The sequence below is a fragment of the Dasypus novemcinctus genome, chromosome X (genome assembly GCF_030445035.2).
Source record: "Dasypus novemcinctus isolate mDasNov1 chromosome X, mDasNov1.1.hap2, whole genome shotgun sequence".
NCBI lineage: Eukaryota > Metazoa > Chordata > Mammalia > Cingulata > Dasypodidae > Dasypus > Dasypus novemcinctus.
The window spans coordinates 114178065-114202187 of record NC_080704.1 but is presented as its reverse complement, the minus strand read 5'-3'; the positions used below and the strand labels follow the sequence as shown (position 1 = coordinate 114202187).

Here is a 24123-nt window from a genome sequence, read left to right as displayed (position 1 = left end):
ATTTATTTGGAAGGGTAAGAGACCCCAAATAGCCAAAAAACAACTTGAAATAAAAAGATCAAAATTGGAGGACTCAATCTTCCTGATTTTAAAATATATTACTAACCTACAATAGTAAAAAACAGCTTGGTACTAGCACAAGGATAGATATATTGCCCAATAGAATCAAACCAAGAGTTTAGAAATAGACATTCACATCTATGGCCAATTGATTTTTTTAATTAATTATTTTTATTTTTAAAGAAGCTTTAGGTTACATAAATGTTACTTTAAAAATATAAGGGATTCCATATGCCTCACTCCCTCCCACTCACACCACATTAACAACATCCTTCTTTAATGTGGTACATTTGTTACAATTGATGAGCACCTTTTGAAGCATTGCTGCTAACCATGGACTACAGTTTACATTATAGCTCACACTCTGTCCCACACAGTTTTGTAGGTTATGACAATACATACAATCACCTGTATCCATCACTGCAATATCATGCAGAACAAATCCAGTGCCCTGAAAATGCCCCCATATTAACACCTATTCTTCCTTCTCCCTTCCATCAGAACCTCTGATGGTATGGCCAATTGATATTTTTACAAGACGGCCAGATACACTCAGTTGGGAAAGAATATTCTTTTCAACAAATGGTGCTGGGAGAATTGGATATCTGTATACAAAGAGTGAAAGAGGACCCCTGTCTCATACTATATATAAAAACTATCCTCAAAATGGATCTAAAACCTAAATAAAAGAACCAGTACTATAAAACTCCTAGAAGAAAATGAAGGGAAGCATCTTCAGGGTTTATGTTAGTCAACGGTTTCTTGGACTTTATGCCTAAAGCACAAGCAACAAAAGAAAAATGGATAAATGGGACCTCCTCAAACTTAAAGACTCTTGTGCCTCAAAAGACATTGTCCAGTGAAGCAGATGTGGCTCAAGTGATAAGGCGTCCACCTACCATATGGGAAAACTTGGCTTTGATCTCTGGGACCTTCTGGTGAAAAGAAGTGAAAGGGTGCCTGCATGGTGAGCCAATGCCCACATGGCAAGCTGAGTGCCCATGCGAGTGCCTGCATGGAGAGCCGAATGCCTGCGTGAGTGCCCAGTGGTAAGCCGAATGCCCGCAAGTGAGTCATGCAGCAAGATGGTGATGCAGCAAAAGAGAGATGAAGGGGAGAGTGAAGATGAAGTGCAGCAGAGACCAGGAGCTGGGGTGGTGCAATTGACAGGGAACCTCTCTCCACATTAGAGGTCCCCAGGATCGAATCCCTCTGAATCCTAGAGGAGAAAGATGAGAAGAGAAGACAAAAAGAAAAATAGATACAGAAGATCACACAGTGAATGGACACAGATAGCAAAAACAGCAGGGCTGGGGAGGGGGAGGGGGAGGGGAAGGGGAAAAAAAGGACATTGTCCAATGACCCCCAGGAATGAGCCTCCCTGGCACCTAGGGATTACTACCAAGCACTGGCTGGTGATGCAATTGGAAAAAGACCTTGAATGAAAGGGGGAAATGGTAAAGGTAAATGAGTTTATATGGCTAAGAGACTTCAAAATGAATTGGGAGGTCATCAGAGAGGTAATGTTTATGCACGTCTCAGCAGGATCTCATAGACTGCCAAAGTAGATACTACCCCAAATAATGGGACTCCTGAGCACTACAGAGACACCCAGGTTCTACAGTCATGGCAGATAGCTCCAGAGTTTGGTGCCTTGCCAGTGGTTTCTACTTTGGATTTGTGCTCCCAAGTGTGACAGAGTTGAACTCAGATGTGACTTCTCTACACATGCCTCTTCTATTCCTTTTATTGAACCTATAGCTGGTGCTGGAGTTGGTGTATGCCCAGGGGACTTGAATCTCTGGGCTGTCCATGTGCCAGCTGGGCCCTGAGCCTCAGTGCTTCCACCGCCCCCCATCCCCACCCCCAAATTCTAGCCATGAGTCCAAACTCCACAGGGCAAGCTGAAAGCTAGGAATTTCAATGAAAGTTTTCAATGAATTCTCTAGAATAAGCTGGCTGGCTGAAGTAGAGATGAAAATGTTCTCTTATGACTGCTAAAATCATCACTTCTCCTTTTAAGGCCTTCAGCTAATTGGATGAGACATCTCTCATTGCTGAAGGGAACGTCCTCAGTTGATTGTAGATGTAATCAGGCATAGATGCAACCAGCAAATGTCCTCACAGTAATAATTGAGTGCTTGCGTCACCAAATAACCAGGCACCATTACCTGGTCAAGTTAACACACAGGCCTAGCCATCACAGCCTGTAAGAACAACAAATGAATTGTTTAAGAATATATGTACCTGGTAACTTTTGACTCAAGACTGATGAGTATGGAAGAAAATATTTCATCTCCCTTACCATTGTGTCTGACAACCATGGATCTAGTTTCTGTCCCTATAGTTTTGTATTTTCTAGTATATTCTATAAGTGGAATAATAGAGTATGTAACATTTTGTGTCTGGCTTCTTTCTCTTAGCATGCTTTTGAGATTTATCCATGGTATTACATATATAGGAAGTCTTTTTTTTTAATTCCTGTGTGGCAGAATTTCTTTTATAAAGTCTGACAATCACTGACTTTTGAACTGAAGTTCCTAGTCCATACGCATATGCTATATATATGTATACATATATTAGTATAATTGGTTTAATTTGCTTATCTGGATATTTATTTTTCTATGTATCCATTTATTCCTTCCCCTATTCACCCTCCCTTTTCTAGCTTTCTTTCGGATTGAGCATATTTTATTTCATTGTATCACTTACCCTTTTTTCTATTTTCAGTTATCCCTTTTTGATAGACTTTTTTGGGGTTGACTTAATGTTAAAAGATGCATCTTTAACTAAACACGTTCTACCATATGGTGATATTATATGTAATATAAGATCTTTACAACAATATACTTTTATCTCCTTGTCATTTGTGCTATTATTATAGCACATTTTACTTGTAGCTGCATTATAAATCCCACAATAATTTGTTATATCTTTAGTTAAAATCTGTTATTGCTTTAAAGATAAAATAAAATACTAAAATACTTTTAAATCAATTTAATGAACCAAAGTTTCTATATTACCACAATTTTTTCCAGTGCCCTTTATTTCTTTCTATAACTCCAAGTTTCCATGTAGTATAATTTATCTTCATTTGAAGAATTTCCTTTAACATTTCTAATAGTGAAGGTCTAATGGCAAAAAAAAATGTTCTAAGCTTTTGATTATCTGAACTGGTGTCTTATTTCACCTTTTTTTTTTGAAGGATTTTTAAAATAGAAGATTCTATAATCTGTTGCTTTTTCTTCTTTCTTTCTTTCTTTTTGACCCTTATAAGATGTCTAGCTTGAATAGTTTCTGAAGAACAGTGTATAGTCACTTTGCACCTCTGTATATCATATAACTTTTTTCTGGTTTATTTTAAGATTATCTATTTAATCATTGCTTTTGAATAATCAGTAAATAAGATGTACCTTGGTGTCTTTTTATATTTTTTCCTATTTCTTATGTTTTATTGAGATTCTTGGACTAGTGGGTTAATATTTTAATTAATGTGGAGTATTTTTTACCATTTTAAAAATAAATATTTTTATTTTGCATTCTTTTCTCTATCATCTGCTATTGCTATCATCTCTTTAATTTTGGGTCTGTTTCTATTGAGTTTTCTTCTGGTTATTTTCTTTTTAATTTTTTTTTCATTTATTTGGTTGGTTTAGGGCCTTTTGTTTCTTGGGATGTCTGGTAATTTCTTGTTGGATGCTGAATATTTAGAATGCTATGTTGATGTGGGTCTGGATTTGTTCTTCCTTTAGAGAGTACTTGATTGTATGGTCAAAGATGGTTTAGTTACTGTATCCTTTAAAGATTTGTTTCTATATTTTGCAAAGCAGATTTCTAGTAGTCTTACTCCACAGTTTGTTTTTTCCTACTATTGAGTCATGATGTTTCCTGAGTTTCCACTATCTGCCTCAAGTATTCAAAATGGTCTCCCCACGCTGGTGGTTCGTAAATCAACATCTCCATGACATGCATGAGATTAGAGAATTTTTTTTAAGTTTACAGCTCTCTAGAAACCTTTCTTTGCCTGGACTTACGGTGTTAAATACTCTGCTTGCAGCTTAAGAATTGTACAAATATTCAGGGAAATTCAAATGCAGATTTCTGAGACTCTTCACCTGCATAGCTTTTTTTTCTAGCTACTTTAGCCTCTCCAAAATGACTTTCTGTCTCCTCAACTCAACAAGGCTTCCACAGCCTGTTTGAGTTTTTCATCCCTATATCATGGTCTGGAAACTGACTCCAGGAAGAAAGGACAATTGTAAATTCACCTTAATTATTTCCTCTCTCTCAAAAATCACAATAAATTCATAGCAGTTGTCAAATATCTGAAAACAGAGAGAGTCTACAACTGCAAGCAAGAGAGTCTCACCCATTAGCCATATGGGATCGAAGCCCTCCTCTCAATTAGAGATGGAGGGGGCATCACCATCCCAGAATCCTCAGAATTGGGGATTAAAATATGGACTAGAGTGTATTTACTGATATTCTACTATAGACTTACTGTGATTCTGGCAGTGGAAGAAATTATGTCATTGATATGGAAACAATGGCCACTGGAGTTGCTGAATGTAGGGAGAGGGAAAAAGAGGTGTAATATGGGGGCACATTGGAATTGTCCTGAACGACATTGCAAAGACTAGATACAGGTCATTATATATCTTGCCATAACCTACAGAAGGAGTGGAAGAAAATGTAAACTATAATCCATGACGTGTGGCAAGTTCCCAAAATATTTTCATCAATTGCAATGAATGTACGACACTAATGAAAGAAGTTAATGTGGGAAAAGTGGGAGATATGGGGAGTTGGGTGTATGGGAATCCCTTATATTTTTTCTGCAACATTTTATGTAATCTATGTATCTTTGAAAAATAAATAGAAAATATATTTTATAAAAAGGACATTGTCAAGAAGTGAAAATACGAATGGGGACCTCATTTTTTTAAATGTAATATCTTTGAAAAAAATGAATAAATTGAGTAGAATTTGGAAAAAAAAAGAAATATATAGAAGCACTAAAAAAAAAACCACACAGCCCTTTTTTCCTACTATTATATGTATTGGATGTTTGAATTGTACCACATCGATTGCTTTCCCTTTCCTATATGGATATATTGTCATTTCCTTTTCCTGTGGGGTTAAAATGCAACATCCTAAATAATAAAATCATATTTCATTTGAAAAAAAAAAAGAAGTGAAAATACAACCTACTCAATGGGAGAAAAGATTGGGAGTCCACCTATCTGATAAGGTTTTAATATCTGGAATATAAAACAAATACTAGAACTCAACAATAAAATGAAGACCCATTTTGAAGGGCAAAAGACTTGAAAAGACCTTTCTCCAGAGGATATACAAATGGCTTAAAAGCACATGAAAACATGCTCAGCATCACTGACTATTAGGCAAATGCAAATCCAAACCACAATTAGATATTTCATACCTGCTGGAATAGTTCCTATTAAAAAAATGTGGATGTGGAGAAACTGGCACACTCATTCATTAGTGGTGGGAATGAAAAACGGTGTAGCTGCTGTGGAAGAAATTTTGGCAGTTCCTCAGGAAGCTAAGTAGAGTATTATCACATGATACAGCAATCCTGCTGGCAGATACATATCTAGAAGAATTGAATGTAGAGATTTAAATAGATATTTGCACACTGATGTTCGTTGTGGCATTATTTCCAATTGCCAAAAGATGGAAGCAATCCAAGTGTTCATAAGTCAATAAATAGATACATTTTGGTATGTACATACAAAAGAATGTTATTAAGTTGTAAAAAGAAATGAAGTCCTATTGCATATAACCACATGGATGAACCTTGAAGACATTGTGCGGAGTGAAACTGAATTTAAAAGGCAAATAGTGTATGATCTCACAGATATGAGCTTAATATAAGCATAAGTATTTCCTCTTTCTGCCTACCTCCTAGATAAACCTCCTCAGATGGGATTCAGTGTTTAAAGGAATAATCAATTATTAGCTCAATATACTACTTTTTAAACAAAATTCATTTCTCTCTCTCTCTCAAGCTCCTCAGATTTCAAGGTTGCTTCTTAACAGCCACAGCCTAACTTAACTGAGAAGTAGATACTACATTAACTCAAACCTTAAAATAGAGCATTGGCTGACCAGGCAGGCAACAAACAATGAGGAAACAATTGAAAGCTGAAAAGATGGCCAATGCCATCACGCAGGAAGGACAGGTTTGGTTAAACTGTTGTTTTACATATCTTGGAAGTGATATTATGTGCCTACTGAACTGGCAACTCTAGGGGAAAATGTTCGTCTTTTTAGTCTAATTGAAAATTGTATTGAAGTAATTGTATATTGACAGGTACTTGTAAGGCTTTATATAGAGCTCCTGTTTACCCTTTTTTTGAAAAGATTTATTTTTTAATTTATTTCTCTCCCCTTCACATCCACCCCGAGTTATCTGCTCTCTGTGTCCATTTGCTGTGTGCTCTTCTGTGTCTGCTTGTATTCTTGTCAGCAGCACAGCTTGCTGCATCAGCTCTCCGTGTGTGCAGCACCACTCCTGGACAGGCTGCACCTCTTTCACGTGGGGCAGTTCTCCTTATGGGGCAAACTCCTTATGTGTGGGGCTCCCCTGTGTGGGGGACAGCCCTGCGTGGCATGGAACTCCTTGCATTCAACAGCACTGCACGTGGGCCAGCTCACCACGCAGGTCAAAAGGCCCTGGGTTTGAACACTGGCCCTCCCATGTGGTAGGTGAACGCTCTGTCAGTTGAGCCAAATCCTCTTCCCCGTTTACCCTTTATGTAGTTTCTCTCAATACCACCTTGCAAAAGTATAGTGCATTATCACAAGCAAATATTGACATTGATATAATCCACCCATCTTGTCCAGGTTTTCCCAATTTTACTTGTGTTATGTGTGTGTGTGTGTTTCCTTTTTATAGTTTGATCATATGTGTAGGTTCATATTTCCACCACCATAGTCATGATACCGAACAGTTCCACCAACACAATTTTGCCCTTTTATAGCCGCACCTACCCCTCTCCCACCCAATTCCTCCATCTTTGTTCCTAATTCCTAGCGGCCACTAACCTGTTCTCCATTTCTAAAATCTTATCATTTCAAAGATATTATATAAATGGAATCATAGACCATATAACCTTTTGGGATGGGCTCTTTTTTCCTCAGCATAATTCCCTGAAGATCAATCTAAGTTGCTACCTGTATTAGTACTGTTTTTTTTATTGCTGAGTAGTATTCCATTATATGGATTACCACTTATTATACCATTTATTATGAATAAAACTGCTGTGGACATTCATGTACGCATTGCTATGTAAACATAAGTTTTGATTTCTTTGGGATAAATGCCCAACAGTGCAATTGCTGGGTGGTATGGTAGTTGCTGATTTTATAAGAAACTGTTAGTTTTATAAGAAACCAAACTATATTCCAGATTGGCTGGACCATTTTACATGCCCACTAGCAAAGTGTAAGTGATGCAGATTGTATCCTTACCAGGATTTTGTGTTTTCAGTATTTTTTATTTTGACCATTCTGATAGCAAATACCATATTTCATTGTGGTATTAATTTGCATTTTGCTTATGGCTAATTATGTTGAACATCTTTTCATGTGCTTATTTGCCAACAGTATATCCTCCTCTGTAAAATGTTTATTCATGTTTTTTGACCTTTTTTTGCCATTGACAAATCAGATTGTTTGTTTTTTGTTTATTTGTTTTTGTTGTTGTTTTTTAGGAGGTACCAGGGATTGAACCCAAGATGGCCCTCGTCCATGCACTAAGTTACACATGTTCCCTGTTTGCTTTTTTATACTGTTAGATTTTAGTTTTATTTTCTAGATAGTAGCTTTTTGCTGTCTATGTGGTTTGCAAATATTTTCTTGCTGGCTGTAGTTTGACTTGTCTTTTCGTCCTCTTAAGAGGATTGTTCATTGTATAAAAGTTTTTAATTTTGATGAATTCCAGTTTATAAGTTTTTCCTTCTATTGTCAAGTCTAAGAACTTTTTGCTTAGTCCTCTATCCCAATGGTTTTCTCCTGTTTATTTATAAAAGCTTTATAATTTTATACCCTACATTTAAGTCTATGATTCATTTTAATTTTGTGTAATTTGTGAGGTTTAGATGGAGGTTTGATTTTTTTGTTTCTTTTTTTTATTTTTTGCATATTTTTATTCAGTTCTAGTACCATTTGTTGATCTTCCATTTAATTGCTTTTGTACCTTAGTCAAAATCAGTTTGGCATATTTGTGAGGTCCCATTTCTGGAATCTTTATTCTATTCCATAGATTTATGTGTCTCTCCCTCCATCAGAAACACACTATCTTCAGTTCTGTAGCTGTAGAGTAAGCCTTAGTATCAGGTAGATCAATTCATCCCACTTTATTCTTCTTTGTCAAGATTGTTTTAGTTCTTCTATAGTTCCTTTGATTTTTCAGTAAAATTTTTCTAGAATGATAGGAATTGCATTAAATCTATAGATCAGTTTGGGGAGAATTGACAACTTTACTATGTCAAATCTTCCGATTTATGAACATGAAATATCTTTCCATTTGTTTAGGTAATCACTGATTTCTTTCATCAGCATTTTGTAATTTTCAGCACCTAAGTATTGTACATGATTTGTTCCTTGCATCTAAGTATTTCATTTTCTTTGTAGCTATGGTATTAAATTTTAAATTCTGGCTTCTACATGTTCATTGTTTTAGTATATAAAAATGCAGTTAATTTTTGTGCATTGATCTTGTATTTATTTAACCTTACTGAATTCATGTACTAGGTCTGGGAGGGTTGTTTTTGTTTTTGTTTTTGTTTTTGTTTTTAAGATTCCTTGAGATTTTCTACATAGATGTGTCATCTGCAAATAAGGACAGCTTTATTTTTTTCTGTTCTAATATTTATGCTATTTATATATATTTGCACTATTGCAAACTTCCAGTACTGTGTTGAATAAAAGTGGGAAGAGAAGACATCTTTGCCTTATTCCTGATGATAGTGGGGAAGCCTTTAGTCTTTCACCCTGACTATGATGTTAGCTATAGGATTTTTGTATATGCTATTTATCAAGTTGAGGCAATTCCACTCCAATCCTAACTTGCTGAGAATTTTTGTCATAACTGGGTGTTAAATTTTATCAAATGCTTTTTCTATATCAATTGATGTAATCATATAATTTTTTTTAGCTTGTTGAAAAGGTGGATTATATTGATGATTTTTTAAATGTTGAACCAGCCTTGCATATTTGAATAAGTTCTACTTGGTCATGGTTTATAATCCCTTTTATACGTTGTTGGATTCAGTTTCCTAGTATTGTGTTAAGGACTTTTTAAACTAAGTTCAAGAGTAATCTTGTACTATAGCTTACTTTTTTGGTTCTGACTTTGTCTGGTTTTGGTATGAAGGTAATATTGGCATCATAAAATGAGTTGGGAAGTGTCCCCTGTTCTGTTTGCTGAAATAGATTGTTTAAAATGGGTGTTATTTTTTCTTTAACTGTTTGGGAAAGTTTTCTAGTGAAACAATCTGGGCCTGGAGATTTCTTTTTTTGAGAGCTTTTAAATTACAAATTCAATTTCTTTAATGGTTCCAAGACTATCCAACTTACCTAAATTTTATCTTGGTTGAGTTTTCATAGCTAGTAATAGTCTAGGAATTGATACATTTCTTTTAAGCTGTTGAATTATAAGCATAAAGTTTTTAGTATTCCCTTTTTATCCTTTTTTTAATTGTTACAGGATCTGTAGTGATAATTTGTATTTCATTTGTGGTATTGGTGACTTGTGTCTTTTCTCTTTTTGTCTATTTTGATAGAGAGATTTATAAACCTTATTAATTTTTTTAAGCACCAGCTTTTTATTTCATTGATTTTCCTTATGGTGTTCCTGTTTTCGATTTTATTGAGATCTACCCTTATCTTTATTATTTCCTTCCTTCTGCTTGCTTTAGATTCATTTTGCTCTTCTGATAATTGATTTGAGAACTGTCCTTGTTTCAAATCATGTTCTCATTTAAGACCTTTCTGATTATTAGCAATTTTTTAATCTCAGTTGTCATCTCCAACAATCAGGTACACCAATGGTTCTTTTGTTATCCATTATAAAGCTCCACTTTAACAAATATCTCTACATAGATGTCCCAAAGGCACCTCAAATTCAACTTGTCTAAAACTAATCTCATTCTTTCCTGGCCTTCCCACTCTAACTTTTCCTTTTCTTTCTTTTGGCTAGCAATTACTACTATTTACTCAGTGACTTCCTTTTCCTTCATAAGTAATGATGATTATACTTATTAAATAGTTCTTGAATCTTTTCTTTTAAGCCCATTCCCACTGCCATTGCACTATTTCAGGCTTTCTTCATCTCTCACTTTTGAAATTAGTTTTATAATTTTTAGAAAACATCAGTCTTCTGCCCATACCCCATTTCTCACTCTCCAAAGATAATCACTTTCATTTATTTTTGCTTTTTTTGTTTTGTTTTGTTTTGTTGTTTATTTCCATACCTTGAAATACCATTTGTAATGTCACACTTCTTGTTTTTTTCATTTTAGGCATTCTCTACTGACTTCCAAAAAAGGGAGGTGAGGATTCATTTATTTCATACCACCATCATCGTATATATAATGCAATCACACACCCTCCCTTGTCCCAGTATAATTATATCTTAATTTTCACGTAGACCAATATTTTATATTTGAATTATTATTACATAAATGTTATTCACAGCCTGGCATATAGGTTAATATGATTATGTTTTCTTTCTTTTGCATTCTTTTTGTTTTCCTTCTGAAAATATCTTTATTTTACCCTCATACTTAATTGATAATGTTGGGTATTGAATTCTGTCTGGGAAATAATTTTCCCTTAAAAGTTTGAAGACATTCCATTGTCTTCCAGCTTTGAGGGCCATTCTGATTTCTCAGCCTTTGTGAGTGATAATGTACTTGATGTGGTTCTCTTTCATCATTGAATTGAGCTGAGTATCTGGTGATCCCTTTCAATCTAGAAACTTATGACTTTCAGTTCGGGAAATTTTTTTGAGTTAGGTTTCTGTTAATTTTCTTTCTTTCTTCCTTTCTTCCTTTCTTCTCTTTTCCTTCCTTCCTTCCTTTCCTTCCTTCTTCCCTATCCTGGTCGATTTCTTCTGCCTAAAGTACTCCACTCCTTCATTGTCTGCCTGGAAGATGTTCTCATGTCAAGTTCTAGTTTAAAAGCCATCTCTTCTATGAAACCTTCCTTAACTCACCATTCTAACAGAGTTGATTATCCCATTCTTGGTATCCATGCTGTGTTCTACATACTATATTATCAGCATTTATTATATAATATTATAGTTATTTATATACAGGTTTGTCTCCTTTTCTGGAATTTGACCTCCTTGGTGAAAGAATTTATGAACTCTATCTTTAGGACTTAGCAATGCCCAGCATGAACTTGAGGTTCACTATACAGTTTTCATTTATTTGCCCCCTGCTATTTACACAGCACACTATACTCAGCTTTTTGCTTGAGATAAAAAGCTAACATATATGAGTACGTGAACTGCTATCTCTGGTTTCTACATTTTAATGGTTATTAAATATTCTATTATATGGATATACTATAGTTTAGGTATTGGTTAATATTTCCACTTTTTTGTTATTTTAAATGTAAATGCTGCACTGAACATGAATGTAGCTAAATTTTAGAGAATATCCCTGGTTATTTGACACAGATAAAATTCTTAGAAGTTAAAATGCTGATGCAAGAGTAATCTGTTTTAAAGGCTGTCTCGGGAAGCAGACTTGGCCCAGTGGTTAGGGCGTCCGTCTACCACATGGGAGGTCCGCGGTTCAAACCCCTGGCCTCCTTGACCCGTGTGGAGCTGGCCCACGCGAAGTGCTTATGCGTGCAAGGAGTGTCCTGCCACGCAGGGGTGCCCCCCGCATAGGGGAGCCCCATGTGCAAGGAGTGCGCCCCATAAGGAGAGCCACCCAGCGTGAAAGAAAGTGCAGCCTGCCTAAGAATGGCGTGACACACACGAAGAGCTGACACAACAAGATGACGCAACAAAAAGAAACACAGATTTCTGTGCCACTGACAACAATAGAAGCGGACAAAGAAGAAGATACAGCAAATAGACACAGAGAACAGACAACTGGTGTGGGGGGGGGGAAGGGGAGAGAAATAAATAAAAAAATCTTTTTAAAAAAAGGCTTTCTCTTTGTACCCAGTACTACCACATGCATCATCATTATTCCTTGTCAAAATTTATAGGTGAAAGTAATGTTTCTTTGGTTTAATTGTCATTTCTTTTGTTACTAATGAGGTTGAGTAGTTTTTTAAGTTTGTAAATAGTTTATATTTCATTTTATAAGTTTTTGTAGTGGGTTGATTGATGCCCTCCAAAAAGATATGTCCATGTTCTAACCCCAGAACCTCGTGAATGTGCCATTGTTTGGAAACAGGGTCTTTGCACATGTCATTAAGGTAAGGACAAGATGAGATTATCCTGGATTATCTGGGTGGGCCTTAACTCCCATAACGTGTGTCCTTATGAGAGACACATCAAGGAAGGAGATGTGAAGGTAGAAGCACAGATTTGGAGTAATGTGGCCACAAGCCATGGGATGTCAACCACCACCAGAAGCTGGAAGAGAAAAGAAGGAATTCTCCCCCAGAACCTCCAGAGGGAGTATGGCCCTGGTGACACCTTGATTTTAGACTTCTGATCTCCAGAATTGTGAGAGAATAAGTTTCTGTTGTTTTAAGTCAGCTAGTTTGTGGAAATTTATTATAACAACCTCAGGAAATTAATTCAGTTGCCTATTTGTATATATTAACCATTTCGCTGTCAGGATATTTCTATCTCTTACTGCTTCAATTTTTTTTCTAGAAGGAGAATAAGAGGAACAATATAGCAATGTTTATTAGGTACATATTTTTGACAATGAATATTCATTTGAAAAAGAATATCTAAGAATATATGTATAACTTAAATTTTTAAAAATTAATTCATATTACAGTAGAAAGTGTATGTGGGTCTAATGACTAAGTCCTTCATTTTCATAATTTTTTGTCAAAACCTTTGAAACTTTGCCTAAAATATTTTCAAATACACTAAGTTGAAAATATCTGCCCCAGAACAGAATAGGGCTGGTTGGAAGCAGTTCTACTAGAATCTTTTGTGGGGGAAACGTCATTTTTTAAAACACATTTTAAACACACAGATATAACATCTTAATTAATAGCTGTTTAGCTAAGACTATAGGGTTATGCAACCATCACACAGTCCAGTTTTAGAACATTTCTATTTCCTTGGAAGGTGTCCTCTTGCCTATTCCTCCCCAAGCCCCAGGTGACCACTAATACAATCACTGCTTTTATAGATTTGACTTTTGTGGAGATTTCATATGCATGGATCATTACATGTGGCCTTTAGTGTCTGCATCTTTCACTTAGCATACTGTAATATTATATATCAGTATTTCATTCCTTTTTATTGCAGTATAACATTCCATTCTATTGGGCATACCACATTTTGTTTACCCTTTCATCAATTGATGGATTTTTGTTTTTAACAGGTTTAGTGAGATGTAATTCATACACAATTCACCCATTTATTGTGTACAATTCAGTCATTTTTAGCATGTTCACAGATATGTACAATAATCACCACAGTTTTAGACATTTAATTCACCTCAAAAAGAAATCCAAGGAAGTGGACATGGCTCAACTGATAGTGTGTCTGCCTACCATATAGGAGGTCCAGGATTCAAACCCAGGGCCTCCTGGCCCATGTAGTGAGCTGGCCCACATGCAGTGCTGCCACTCGCAAGAAATGCCATGCCACATAGGGATTCCCCTGTGTAGGGGTGGCCCACGCGCAAGAAGTACACCCTGCAAGCAGAACCGCCCTGTGCAAAAAAAGCACAGCCTGCCCAGGAGTGGCACCACACACGCAGAGCTGATGCAGCAAGATGATGCTACAAAAAGAGAGACACAGATTCCCGATGCTGTCGAGAATGCAAGCAGACACAGAACACACAGGGAATGGATACAAGAAAGCAGACAATGGTGGTGGGGCGGGGGGTGGGAATAAAAATAAATCTTAAAAAAAAAAAGAATAGAAATCCATACCCTTTAGCTATCACTCCCCTAATCTCTACCCAGCTCTCCCCCAACCCTAAGCAACCACTAATATTTTCTGCTTTTATGGATTTTCTTCTTCTGGACCTTAATATGATTGGAATCATATAATATGTGATTTTTTTAATGACTGGCTTCTTTCATTTAGCGTAATGTTTTTAGGTTCATCCAGGATGTAGCATTCATCTGTATTTCTGTACATTTGGATTTTTCAAAGTCAGTATTAGCTCTTACATGATCCATCTTGAGTTGAGGTAGCAGTTCAACTTAATGTGCATGTGGATTTCCAGTTGTCCCAGCACCATTTGTTGAAAAGACTATCTATTCGCACACTGAATTGCCTTAGCTCTTTTGTCAAAAATGAATTGATCATATAAATCTAAGATTTTATTTGTGAACTTTCTTTATGTTCCATTAATATTTATAGCTATTCTTATGCCAATACCATACTACTATGATTTTATGCTAAGTTTTAAAGTAGGTTAGTGTTAAGTCTTCCAACTTGTTGTTCTTTTTCAAGATTTCTTTGGCCCTTCTGGGTCCTCTGCCTTTCCATATAAACTTTAGATTAAGCTTGTCTATTTCTGTAATATTCAATGTAATAGGGATTACATTGAATCTGTAGATCAATTTGTGGAGAATTGCTTTCTTAACTATATTGAGTCTTACAATCCATGAATATCTCCCCAGTAGTTAGATCTTTATTTTCTCTTAGCAATGTTTCATAGTTTTCAGTGTGCAGTCTTATACTTCATTTGTTAAGTTTATTCCTAGGTGTTTTAATTCTCTTTGATGCCATCGTGAATGGAATTGTTTTCCTAATTTCATTTTCAGATTGTTAAGTACAATTATTTTTTAATGTCAAATTTTGCATGGCTTATTTTTTCCAAGTTTTGACTATTACAAGAATTTTACTTCTAGTATGATATATACTTCAAGATCCCTGCAGGAACTAATCACTGATACCTATCATGGGACAAGAACTCTAGGCATGAAATACCTACATGCAGTTTTTGCCCTTAAAGAATTAAAGTCCTTAGTCCTGGGAATTTACTCGAAGGCATTATAAAGTGTTTGTATTAAAGCTCTCAATAATGCTCATTTCTGTTTCTCCACATTTTATTTTTAAATTTTTTCATAAATGTACTCCTTTGCATTTAATACATACTAATCGGCAAATTAGTATATTGCTGACACTTCTGGCCCAAAGTTAATGGTTTTTTGTAGTGCTGCTTTTGTGCACATTTTAAAATGTGATTTAGAGATAAAAATTACACCCCATAGTTAGTTATTAAAACATAAAAGGAGATTTATTTTGCTGGGCTCAACATACACTCTTTTGCTAGCCCTTTAGTAGACAGCAGCCATCATTTAAATCACTTGTCCTTAAACCATGATCTTGCTGAATGCCTGTATGTTATAAGCTAGGATGAGTTATTATGCTTCAAAAACTAAATAACATTGGGCTTTTCCAATTGGCTGGAGAAAATGAGAATACATTGTTTTAAATTTTTAGGTTTTGTCCTATACATTTTTTCTTAAATCTTCGGCACTAGCTATTGTTCATCTAAGTTATTGCTTATCTACCAGTAAGCATTAATGGACAACAGAACAAAGGAGCAAGTTTATTTGTGCACATTAATAGAAAAACTCAGAATATCATGTTTACTTCAACAGCTTGTTTTTACTCTTAGAAAGTAACTATTTTATATGGTGAATTGATGGCATTTTGTGGTACTGTGCCCCAGAGCAAATTTAAGAACCAACAATTAAATAAATAAATCATTTGAAGTATACAGAAATGTGAACACACTCAGTGTATAAATTTGTTCATTGGTAACTAAGACCTCCAGAATCCATACCCTCAATTGACCACCCTTATGACACTTTTAGGCTATAATGAGTAAAAACCAGTTAACCCTTCTCTCACAAAACGTAAAAGTCAGGTAGACTGTTATTTAAAACAATTTCCTAATTGAAAGTTAGGAAGTGCCTAGAAAGAATAGTCTTGTCCACTGTTTGCAGTTTCCAAACAAATAAATGAATGTTTTTATCTTCTACAGTTTCTAAAATGTAAAGCTGTTAATATTGATATGTAAAATTTTATAAACCATTTGTTCAAGGGAAAATGAAAATTTATTATATTGTTGTATATTACTACCTCAGATTAATGATTGCATGACTTTTCCCCCTATAGGCTTGCTGCAAAGGAAGGTAGAAGAGGTAACACAGGTTTTTGAGGATCGTTGTTGCAAAGAGCAGGAATGCAATATCAGGATTGCTTTTGACTGAATGACAGTCTCTTCAGCATGTTGTTTTTGGATTATTCATTGCCACAAGTTCTGAGGATGTTAACTAGAATAGTATTTGCAGTTACTGTCTCATCTTTGGTTGCAATAAAAAGGGTGTGTGGGTTTATTTTTCCCATTCACATACTGTGCTGTTGAGAATTATACTGTAGTTTTGCTTCTAGTGTTAGCAAATCAAAACTATATTAGCCCTATTGATTGGGCAACAACCTATCAGATGTTGACTTGTGTGTGTAATCTGCATCTTACTCTCCTGGATTCCACATGCTACTATCAAAACACATTATCCTTTTCACTCCAAACAGATCAGGAAAAAATGTTTGCCTAAAAGTAAATGCCAACCAGTTGTTAGTGGGTGCCTGTAACATTCAATGTATAGTACTAGATATGGTACAATCTCCTCAGAGGAGTTCACTGTCTAGTTTGTGATATAATTAATGACTGTATAAAAACTGTAGACAATACAAGGAAGTATGTTATGGATTATAGATATCATACTACAGAAATTCAGAGAAGGTAAGAAAAGTTAGGGACTTGAATTGGTTTATTTAAAAAAGTGCAAGATCCAGGCACTTCAGTTACTTTTGATGTACAAATAGCCTGGTGTTTTATTTGGTTTTAGCATATGATATATAGTTGTTGGTGTTTGTGTTTTTGGTTGTTTGTTTATTTGTTTTTAAAGAAAAAGCCTTGTTCTTAGCTTCGAAAAGTCTGGTCTCTTGTGTTGTTTTTTTTTTTTTTTTGCCTTTTATTTTTATTTTTATTTATTTTTTATTGACTTTGTAATAATATTACATTAAAAATATATATATATGAGGTCCCATTCAACCCGTCCACCCCCACCCCACCTCTCCCCCCCCCCCCCCCAGCAACACTCATTCCCATCATCATGACACATCCATTGCATTTGGTAAGTACATCTGTGGGCACCTCTGCACCTCATGGTCAATGGTCCACATCATGGCCCATACTCTCCCCCATTCCATCCAGTGGGCCCTGTGAGGATTTACAATGTCCGGTGATTGCCCCTGAAGCACCATCCAGGGCAGCTCCATGTCCCAAAGACGCCTCCACCTCTCATCTCTTCCTGCCTTTCCCCATACCCATCAGCCACCATGTCCACTTTTCCCAATCCAATGCCACCTTTTCTATGTGGACATTGGATTGGTTGTGTCCATTGCACCTCTATGTCAAGAGGATGGTCTCTTGTGTTTTCTTGTTTTACCTAGGTGGTAAAAATGGTTGATGTTCTGAAAAATAAAAGTATACCACCAAAATAAACTACTTAAAAACTTTTCAGTGACTAGAACTTAGTTGCCTATAATTCCAAAGCAGAATTTCTGTTGTACTGACTGCACTTGGCCATCCTATCATGGAGTGACTTTAAGACCATACTTCTGTATATTGCTTTACAGTCACCCTATTCTTCTGAGGTATTATCCCCGTTTTGTAGATGAGAAAACTGGCCTAAACCAGAAAGAAACTTACTGAAAGCAACATACTCAACTTACTTACAACAATTTTTGTTGTACTGACTGCATCCTTAAAGGTACACATTATAGGAAGAAAATATTTTTGAAATGAGTACTAGTTATTGTCATTACTTTATCAGTAGGATGTCAGAACCTATATGACTTCTTTCTTCTTATCCAAATTTTTCAAATAAGCAGCTTATCAGGTAAGTTATGTCACCATTCAAAATTATAGAATGCAAAAGCAATCCAGAACTTATAAAGCAAACATGCATAACATCATACAGGGGTCCCATCCATCAACCCTCCACCAACACCTTGCATTGTTGTAAGACGTTTGTTACAAATTATGAAAGAATATTGTCAAAACTATACTACTAATCATAGTCCTTATCTTACATTTGGTGTGTTTTTCCCCCAACCCACCCTATTAATATTTTTTAAATATAGTTTTTATGGCAGAAGTTATAAAGTTATAAAATAATTATCCACATGTGCAGAATTCCCAAACAACACCCTGCATCAACACTCCACACTGTGGTGAAACATTTGCTACAGATAAGATAATATCATCCGATTGTTACTATGTCCGTAGTGTACATTTGGCTGACATTTTCCATACTGCCTTATTATCAGTACAGTACATCTTTGGCATATATGGAAGAATATTATATTATTACTGCTAACCACAGTCCATAGGTCACACCAGCTGTATTTTTCCCATGCTTCTCCACATTCCCAACACCCTGCAGTAGTGATATACATTTGCTCTAGTTCACAAAGGACACTCTTGCACCTTTGCAACCCCAATTCTCATCCTCCTCTTGATTTACCGTGCTATTCAGTTCCTAGATTATTCTCTGGCATTGTGTCAACTGGCATTTACATACCTAGACTACCATTTTCAGCCACATCCCTATTTATAAACTAGCCAACGCCTGTATGATGTTATGCATGTTTGCTTTATAAATTCACAACTTTTACTGTACCCTTAACTGTTTACATATGTTCTCATATAAATGATACAAAGATAATACTAGTAGGGTTGGTTAGAAAATACTTTGGTTAGTAGTAATATTTTGACAATGCTCTTTAATCATTAGTTAAAAAGGTTTAAACAACAGTACAAGTTATTGGTGGTAGGGTGAGGTATGAGAGTCCTGTATGATGTTATATATATTTGTTCTGGAAGTGCACAACTATTATTATATACTTATTGTTTATGTATGTTTATGTATGAATGATATACTTCAATAAATTAATTTTTAAAAAAGCAATCCAGAGACTGTTTAACTCTTTGAATGATTTCTGTAGGTAAACATAGCTTTTGAGAACAATATTGAGTGATCTCTAATTTTATGAGTCCAGCATTATTACTATTATACCTTAAATAAAGACATTTCTCCAAGTTGTTTTTAGAGATTTAACTCTTGAAAGAAGCCTATGCATAAGTTACACATTCAGTGAAGAGAATATAGTATATTAGAGGAAGTACTATTTATAGTCTTTTTTTTTAAAGATTTATTTATTTATTTATTTCTCTCCCCTCTCCCCCCACCCCGGTTGTCTGTTCTGTGTCTATTTGCTGCGTCTTGTTTCTTTGTCTGCTTCTATTTATGTCAGCGGCACGGAAATCTGTGTTTCTTTTTGTTGCGTCATCTTGTTGTGTCAGCTCTCCATGTGTGCGGCACCATTCCTGGGCAGGCTGCACTTTCTTTCGCGCTGGGCGGCTCTCCCTACGGGGCGCATTCCTTGCGCGTGGGGCTCCCCTACGCGGGGGACACCCCTGCGTGGCAGGGCACTCTTGCACGCATCAGCACTGCTCATGGGCCAGCTCCACACGGGTCAAGGAGGCCCAGGGTTTGAACCACAGACCTCCCATGTGTTAGATGGACGCCCTAACCACTGGGCCAAGTCCATTTCCCTGGTTATAGTCTTGTCCCTGTCTAAATGGGCAGATAATTTCATCCTGAGCGTAATTTTTGCCTATAAATAAGAGAGTTGGACATTTTTTCCATTTTCCCCACTCTTTTGTGAGAAAAAAAACAGTAGTTTTTATTTCTCTCAAGTTTTCAGATTCCTTTACATATTTTCTACTAGTAGAGCACTTAGTCTAAAGTCTCTAAGTAGTCTGAAGGAAGAGGAGGCTACATTACTGTTGTCGACGGTTGCACTGTTCACACTGGGAGTTCTAGTGCCTTTTCCAATACATAGAAGAAGCCAACAGGTGGCAACTGGTTGCCAGATCAATCCAGTAGTGCTGGTAGATCTCTGTGTACTGTCTGGAATATAGAGATTTGTACTAAATCAGCTCTAAGATTCCTTCTGACTTTGCTTCAAATGAGTATCTGAAAACCATGACATTGTTGAACAAATGTTAATGAAAAGATCAGAAATAATGTACTTTTGCCAGTAATTTCAAAGCAACATTTATATTAGGCACTGTAGTTTTATTGCCCCTGAAACATGGTTAAAGACCAGCTAAAATATTACCTGAAGGAGAATCCTTTAGTTTGTAATGTTGATACTTTCCCAGTGCTCATCTCATTTTTTGTGTGCCCTTTGAAAAAATGCTATATTCTCTATAACATTTATGAATCTCTATTGGGGAACTTGAAAGACATGCACAATTGTTTCCTCTTAATATTAGATGGATGCCATGTCTCTTTAAGAAAAAAGATTTATGATTTTAACACCTTCCATATCTGTGAATTGTAATTGCTTCCTAATATATTCGTCAGAAGTGTGCTAGGAACAGAGCACCTAAAAAGACAAACTCTGAAATTGTATTCTAAGCAGAAGCTTCTAGCTTAAACTAGATGTGTTAAATTGTCAGAAAGACAAACGAGGCATATTTGTCAGTTTGTCATACATTCTTCTAGGGGTGAATTGCAAAATTACCTCATGGTAAGATCTCTGCGTCCTTTTTAACAGCTAGAGCTCAAAGCTTTTTATACACTGTTATCTTTTTTGTTTGGGAGAGGGATGATACAGGAAACAGAATAGCTAATATTACACAGTTAATAAGTTTGGAAGGGCTAGAAATAGGCTGGTTTTCCTTCAAGTACAATATTCTCAATGTTTTATCCCTGGGTAATTACCACTTGGACTGGCGACAGTTATACACAGATGTGTAGAATACTTCTGTGACCTTGCTTTCCAATTGTAATTCCATGGCTATGTAAATATGTCTTTTAGTCATTCATTCTCCATTCATCCCTCCTAGTGAATTCATAATGCCCTGCGTATCACTTCACTTAAAATAGACTGTAGGTTTTATTTAAAATTGTGTACTCATGTGGTGTGATGGTTAGTGTAATATTTGTTCCATCTTTTCCCACTTTCCCAAGGGACAGATAACACTTAAAACCTTGATATATTTTTCTATTTCCTTATTGTTAGATCAATTCATTTGATTGAGTGCAAAATTCAGTGCCACCATCATACCAATTAAGATTTACCTGGTGCAGGCTACCTGTTTTTAACATTTTATTTCAACTTACATTCAGTCCATGTTCTGTGCCAAATCCACAAAGTGGTATATGCCACATCCCCATTTGTTCACCTTTGTGCTTCAAGGGCACAGTTATTTGCATGTGACAGGTTTGGGATAACTCTCATACTTAAAACCATGTTATTTTTCAAACCATTAGAAGTTTACAGCAAAGGAAGTACAGTGTCTTCTAGTAGTTGCTCTTTGGTATTCTGTTATGATTTGAGCATGGCAAAATAGACCAGGCTGAATAAGTTTGACCCTACCTTGGAGTATTCAATCATAGATGGCCATCCTATCATGGAGTGACTGTAAGACCATACTTCTGTATATTGCTTTACAGTTACTCTATTCTTCTGAGATATTATCCCCATTTTGTTGGTGAGGAAACTGGCCTAGACCAGAAAGAAACTTACTGAAAGTCACATACTCTAATAACTTACTTAAAGCAAAAGCTAAAGTCCAGATCATGTCCAAAACCCTACTATATTGTCAGTAACTGCAGGAGCTGAGATTCAGACCATTTGTATGATCCCTAAACCTATGATCTCTTTTTGTTGTTTTTTCTCTTTGTTATATAAGAAGTTTCCCTTTCATTAAAACTATTAACCAGGTAGTATAGTCATGTGATTCAAAACTCTAAGGGTGCAAAAAAACACACAGTGAAGGGTCTTTCTCTCACCCTTGACCCTCAGCCAACCAGTTCACCTACCCAGAGGCAGTCACTTACCACCTATTGGTATGTTCTTCCAGAGATAGTTTATGCATATCCAAGCAAATACATATATTCCTTTTTCACACAAATGATAGCATATACACACTTTTCTGGACATGGATGTATATTTAAGCTGTTTCCAATATTTTATTACAAACACTGTTGCAGTAAATTACTATGCATTTTATGCATATTATATATAATTTTGCACATTGTGGGATAAATTCAGAGAAGTTAAATTGATTTGAAGGGAATGTGCATTTTTATTTTGATAGTATCCTCAGGTTGCCCTCCATAGAGTCTGTACCAGCTTATATTCCTACTAATCATGCATTGAGAATGCCTATTTCCCCATGACCACAACAAAACAAGTGTTATCAGAGGTTCGGATCTCTATCAATTTGATAGGTGAAAAATATGTTGTTTTAGTGTACTTATAAAACAAACTTTTAAACATAGTTTTGGATTTTTTTTTACTTCTTAAAATTTTTATTTTTAAGGATACTTAGATTACATAAATGTTACACAAAAATATAGGGGATTCCCATATGCCCCACTCCCTACCCTTCCCACACTTTCCCACATTAGCAACATCCTTCATGAGTGTGGTGCATTTGTTACAATTGATAAACACATATTGGAGCACTGCCACTAAGTATGAATTATAGTTTACATCATAGTTTAAACTCTCCCCCGTACAATTTTGTAAGTTATGACAAGATAGATAATGGTCTGTATTTGTCATTGCAATGTCATTCAGGACAATTCCAATGCCCTGAAAATGTCCTCATGTTATATCTATTTTTCCCTCTTTCTGACCTCAGAACCTCCAGTGGCCACTGCCTCCATATCAATGATAAAAGTTCTTCCATTGCTAGAATAACATTAAGTCTATAGTAAAATAAGACTTACTGGAGTAGTCCGTCATTCATTCTGTAATCCTGAGAATTTGGGGATGGTGATGCTCACTCCACCTCGAATTGAGAGGGGTCTTAGATCCCATAGGGCAGATGGTTGGGACTCTCTTGCTTGCAATTGTAGACTTTCTCTGTCCCTTGGGATGGGTGTTTTAGATTTACAGAAAAGTTGCAAACAGTACAGAGTTCTGTGTACTTCCACTTAGCTTCCCCAGTTGTTAACATCTTACATTAATCTGATAAATTTGCCACAAACTGAGGAGCCAATACTGACACATTGTTATTAACTAAAGTAGGAGTTTATTCAGATTTTCCTTAAATTTTAACATAATGTCCTTTTCTGTTCCAGGTCCTTTTGGCTGTGATAGTTCCTGTCACCATGACAGTTTTGAGGAGTACTGGCCAGGCATTTTGTAGACAGTGTACTTTTAAGTTTCCATTTCACTTACACGTGAGATCAAACATCTTTTCATAATTAAGGACATTTATATTTCCACTTCTGGGAACTAAAAGCCCATGCTCTTAATTATGCCTCTCTCTTGATTCACTATAATTATCAATAAAACCTGGGCCTGAATACATAAGGATTTCTGATCCCTAATTGGAAGAACTCAGAAACCTCTCATTAATTGAAGGAAAAGCGTTGGTGGAAGTGATGTGGTCAAACTTGTGTTTGATCACTGTAGCTACATTACGAAGGTGGACTAGAGGTGCAACTGAAAACATCAGATAAATCCTTTAAAGCAGAAGCAGTGGAGATACAAAGTAACTCATCCAAGGGAAATTGGAGAACAACCAGGGGTTAACGATATGGATGAGAAAGACAAGACGTAAAAGGTGACTCTTGGGTTTATGCGCTGGATATCCTGGATGTTGCCTTTAACCTATACGAGAAATTCAGGAGGAAATATTTGAACAATTCACAACCTAACCGGTTACTCAATGTCTAGTTTCCGTTTCTTTAGCTCAGCGATACTACAATTCCCAAAGTCCCACGTTCCACCACAATCCCCTTAAAAGTCTGCCGCGC

At 36.0% G+C, this 24123-nt stretch overlaps 1 protein-coding gene across 3 annotated transcripts in view; it reads left to right on the top strand.

The window, feature by feature from the left end:
• Nucleotides 1-19245, top strand: part of NUP62CL (nucleoporin 62 C-terminal like) — a 110806-nt gene extending 91561 nt beyond the window's left edge. For 2 of the 3 annotated variants that reach the window (XM_071213036.1, XM_071213037.1), the window contains one exon: nucleotides 16385-19245. In XM_071213036.1, coding sequence (XP_071069137.1) covers nucleotides 16385-16479 — 95 coding nt within the window. In that variant the 3' untranslated portion in view covers nucleotides 16480-19245. The remainder of the gene's footprint in view (nucleotides 1-16384) is intronic. The other variant, XM_071213035.1, reaches the window with a different exon arrangement.
• Nucleotides 19246-24123: the final 4878 nt, after the last annotated feature.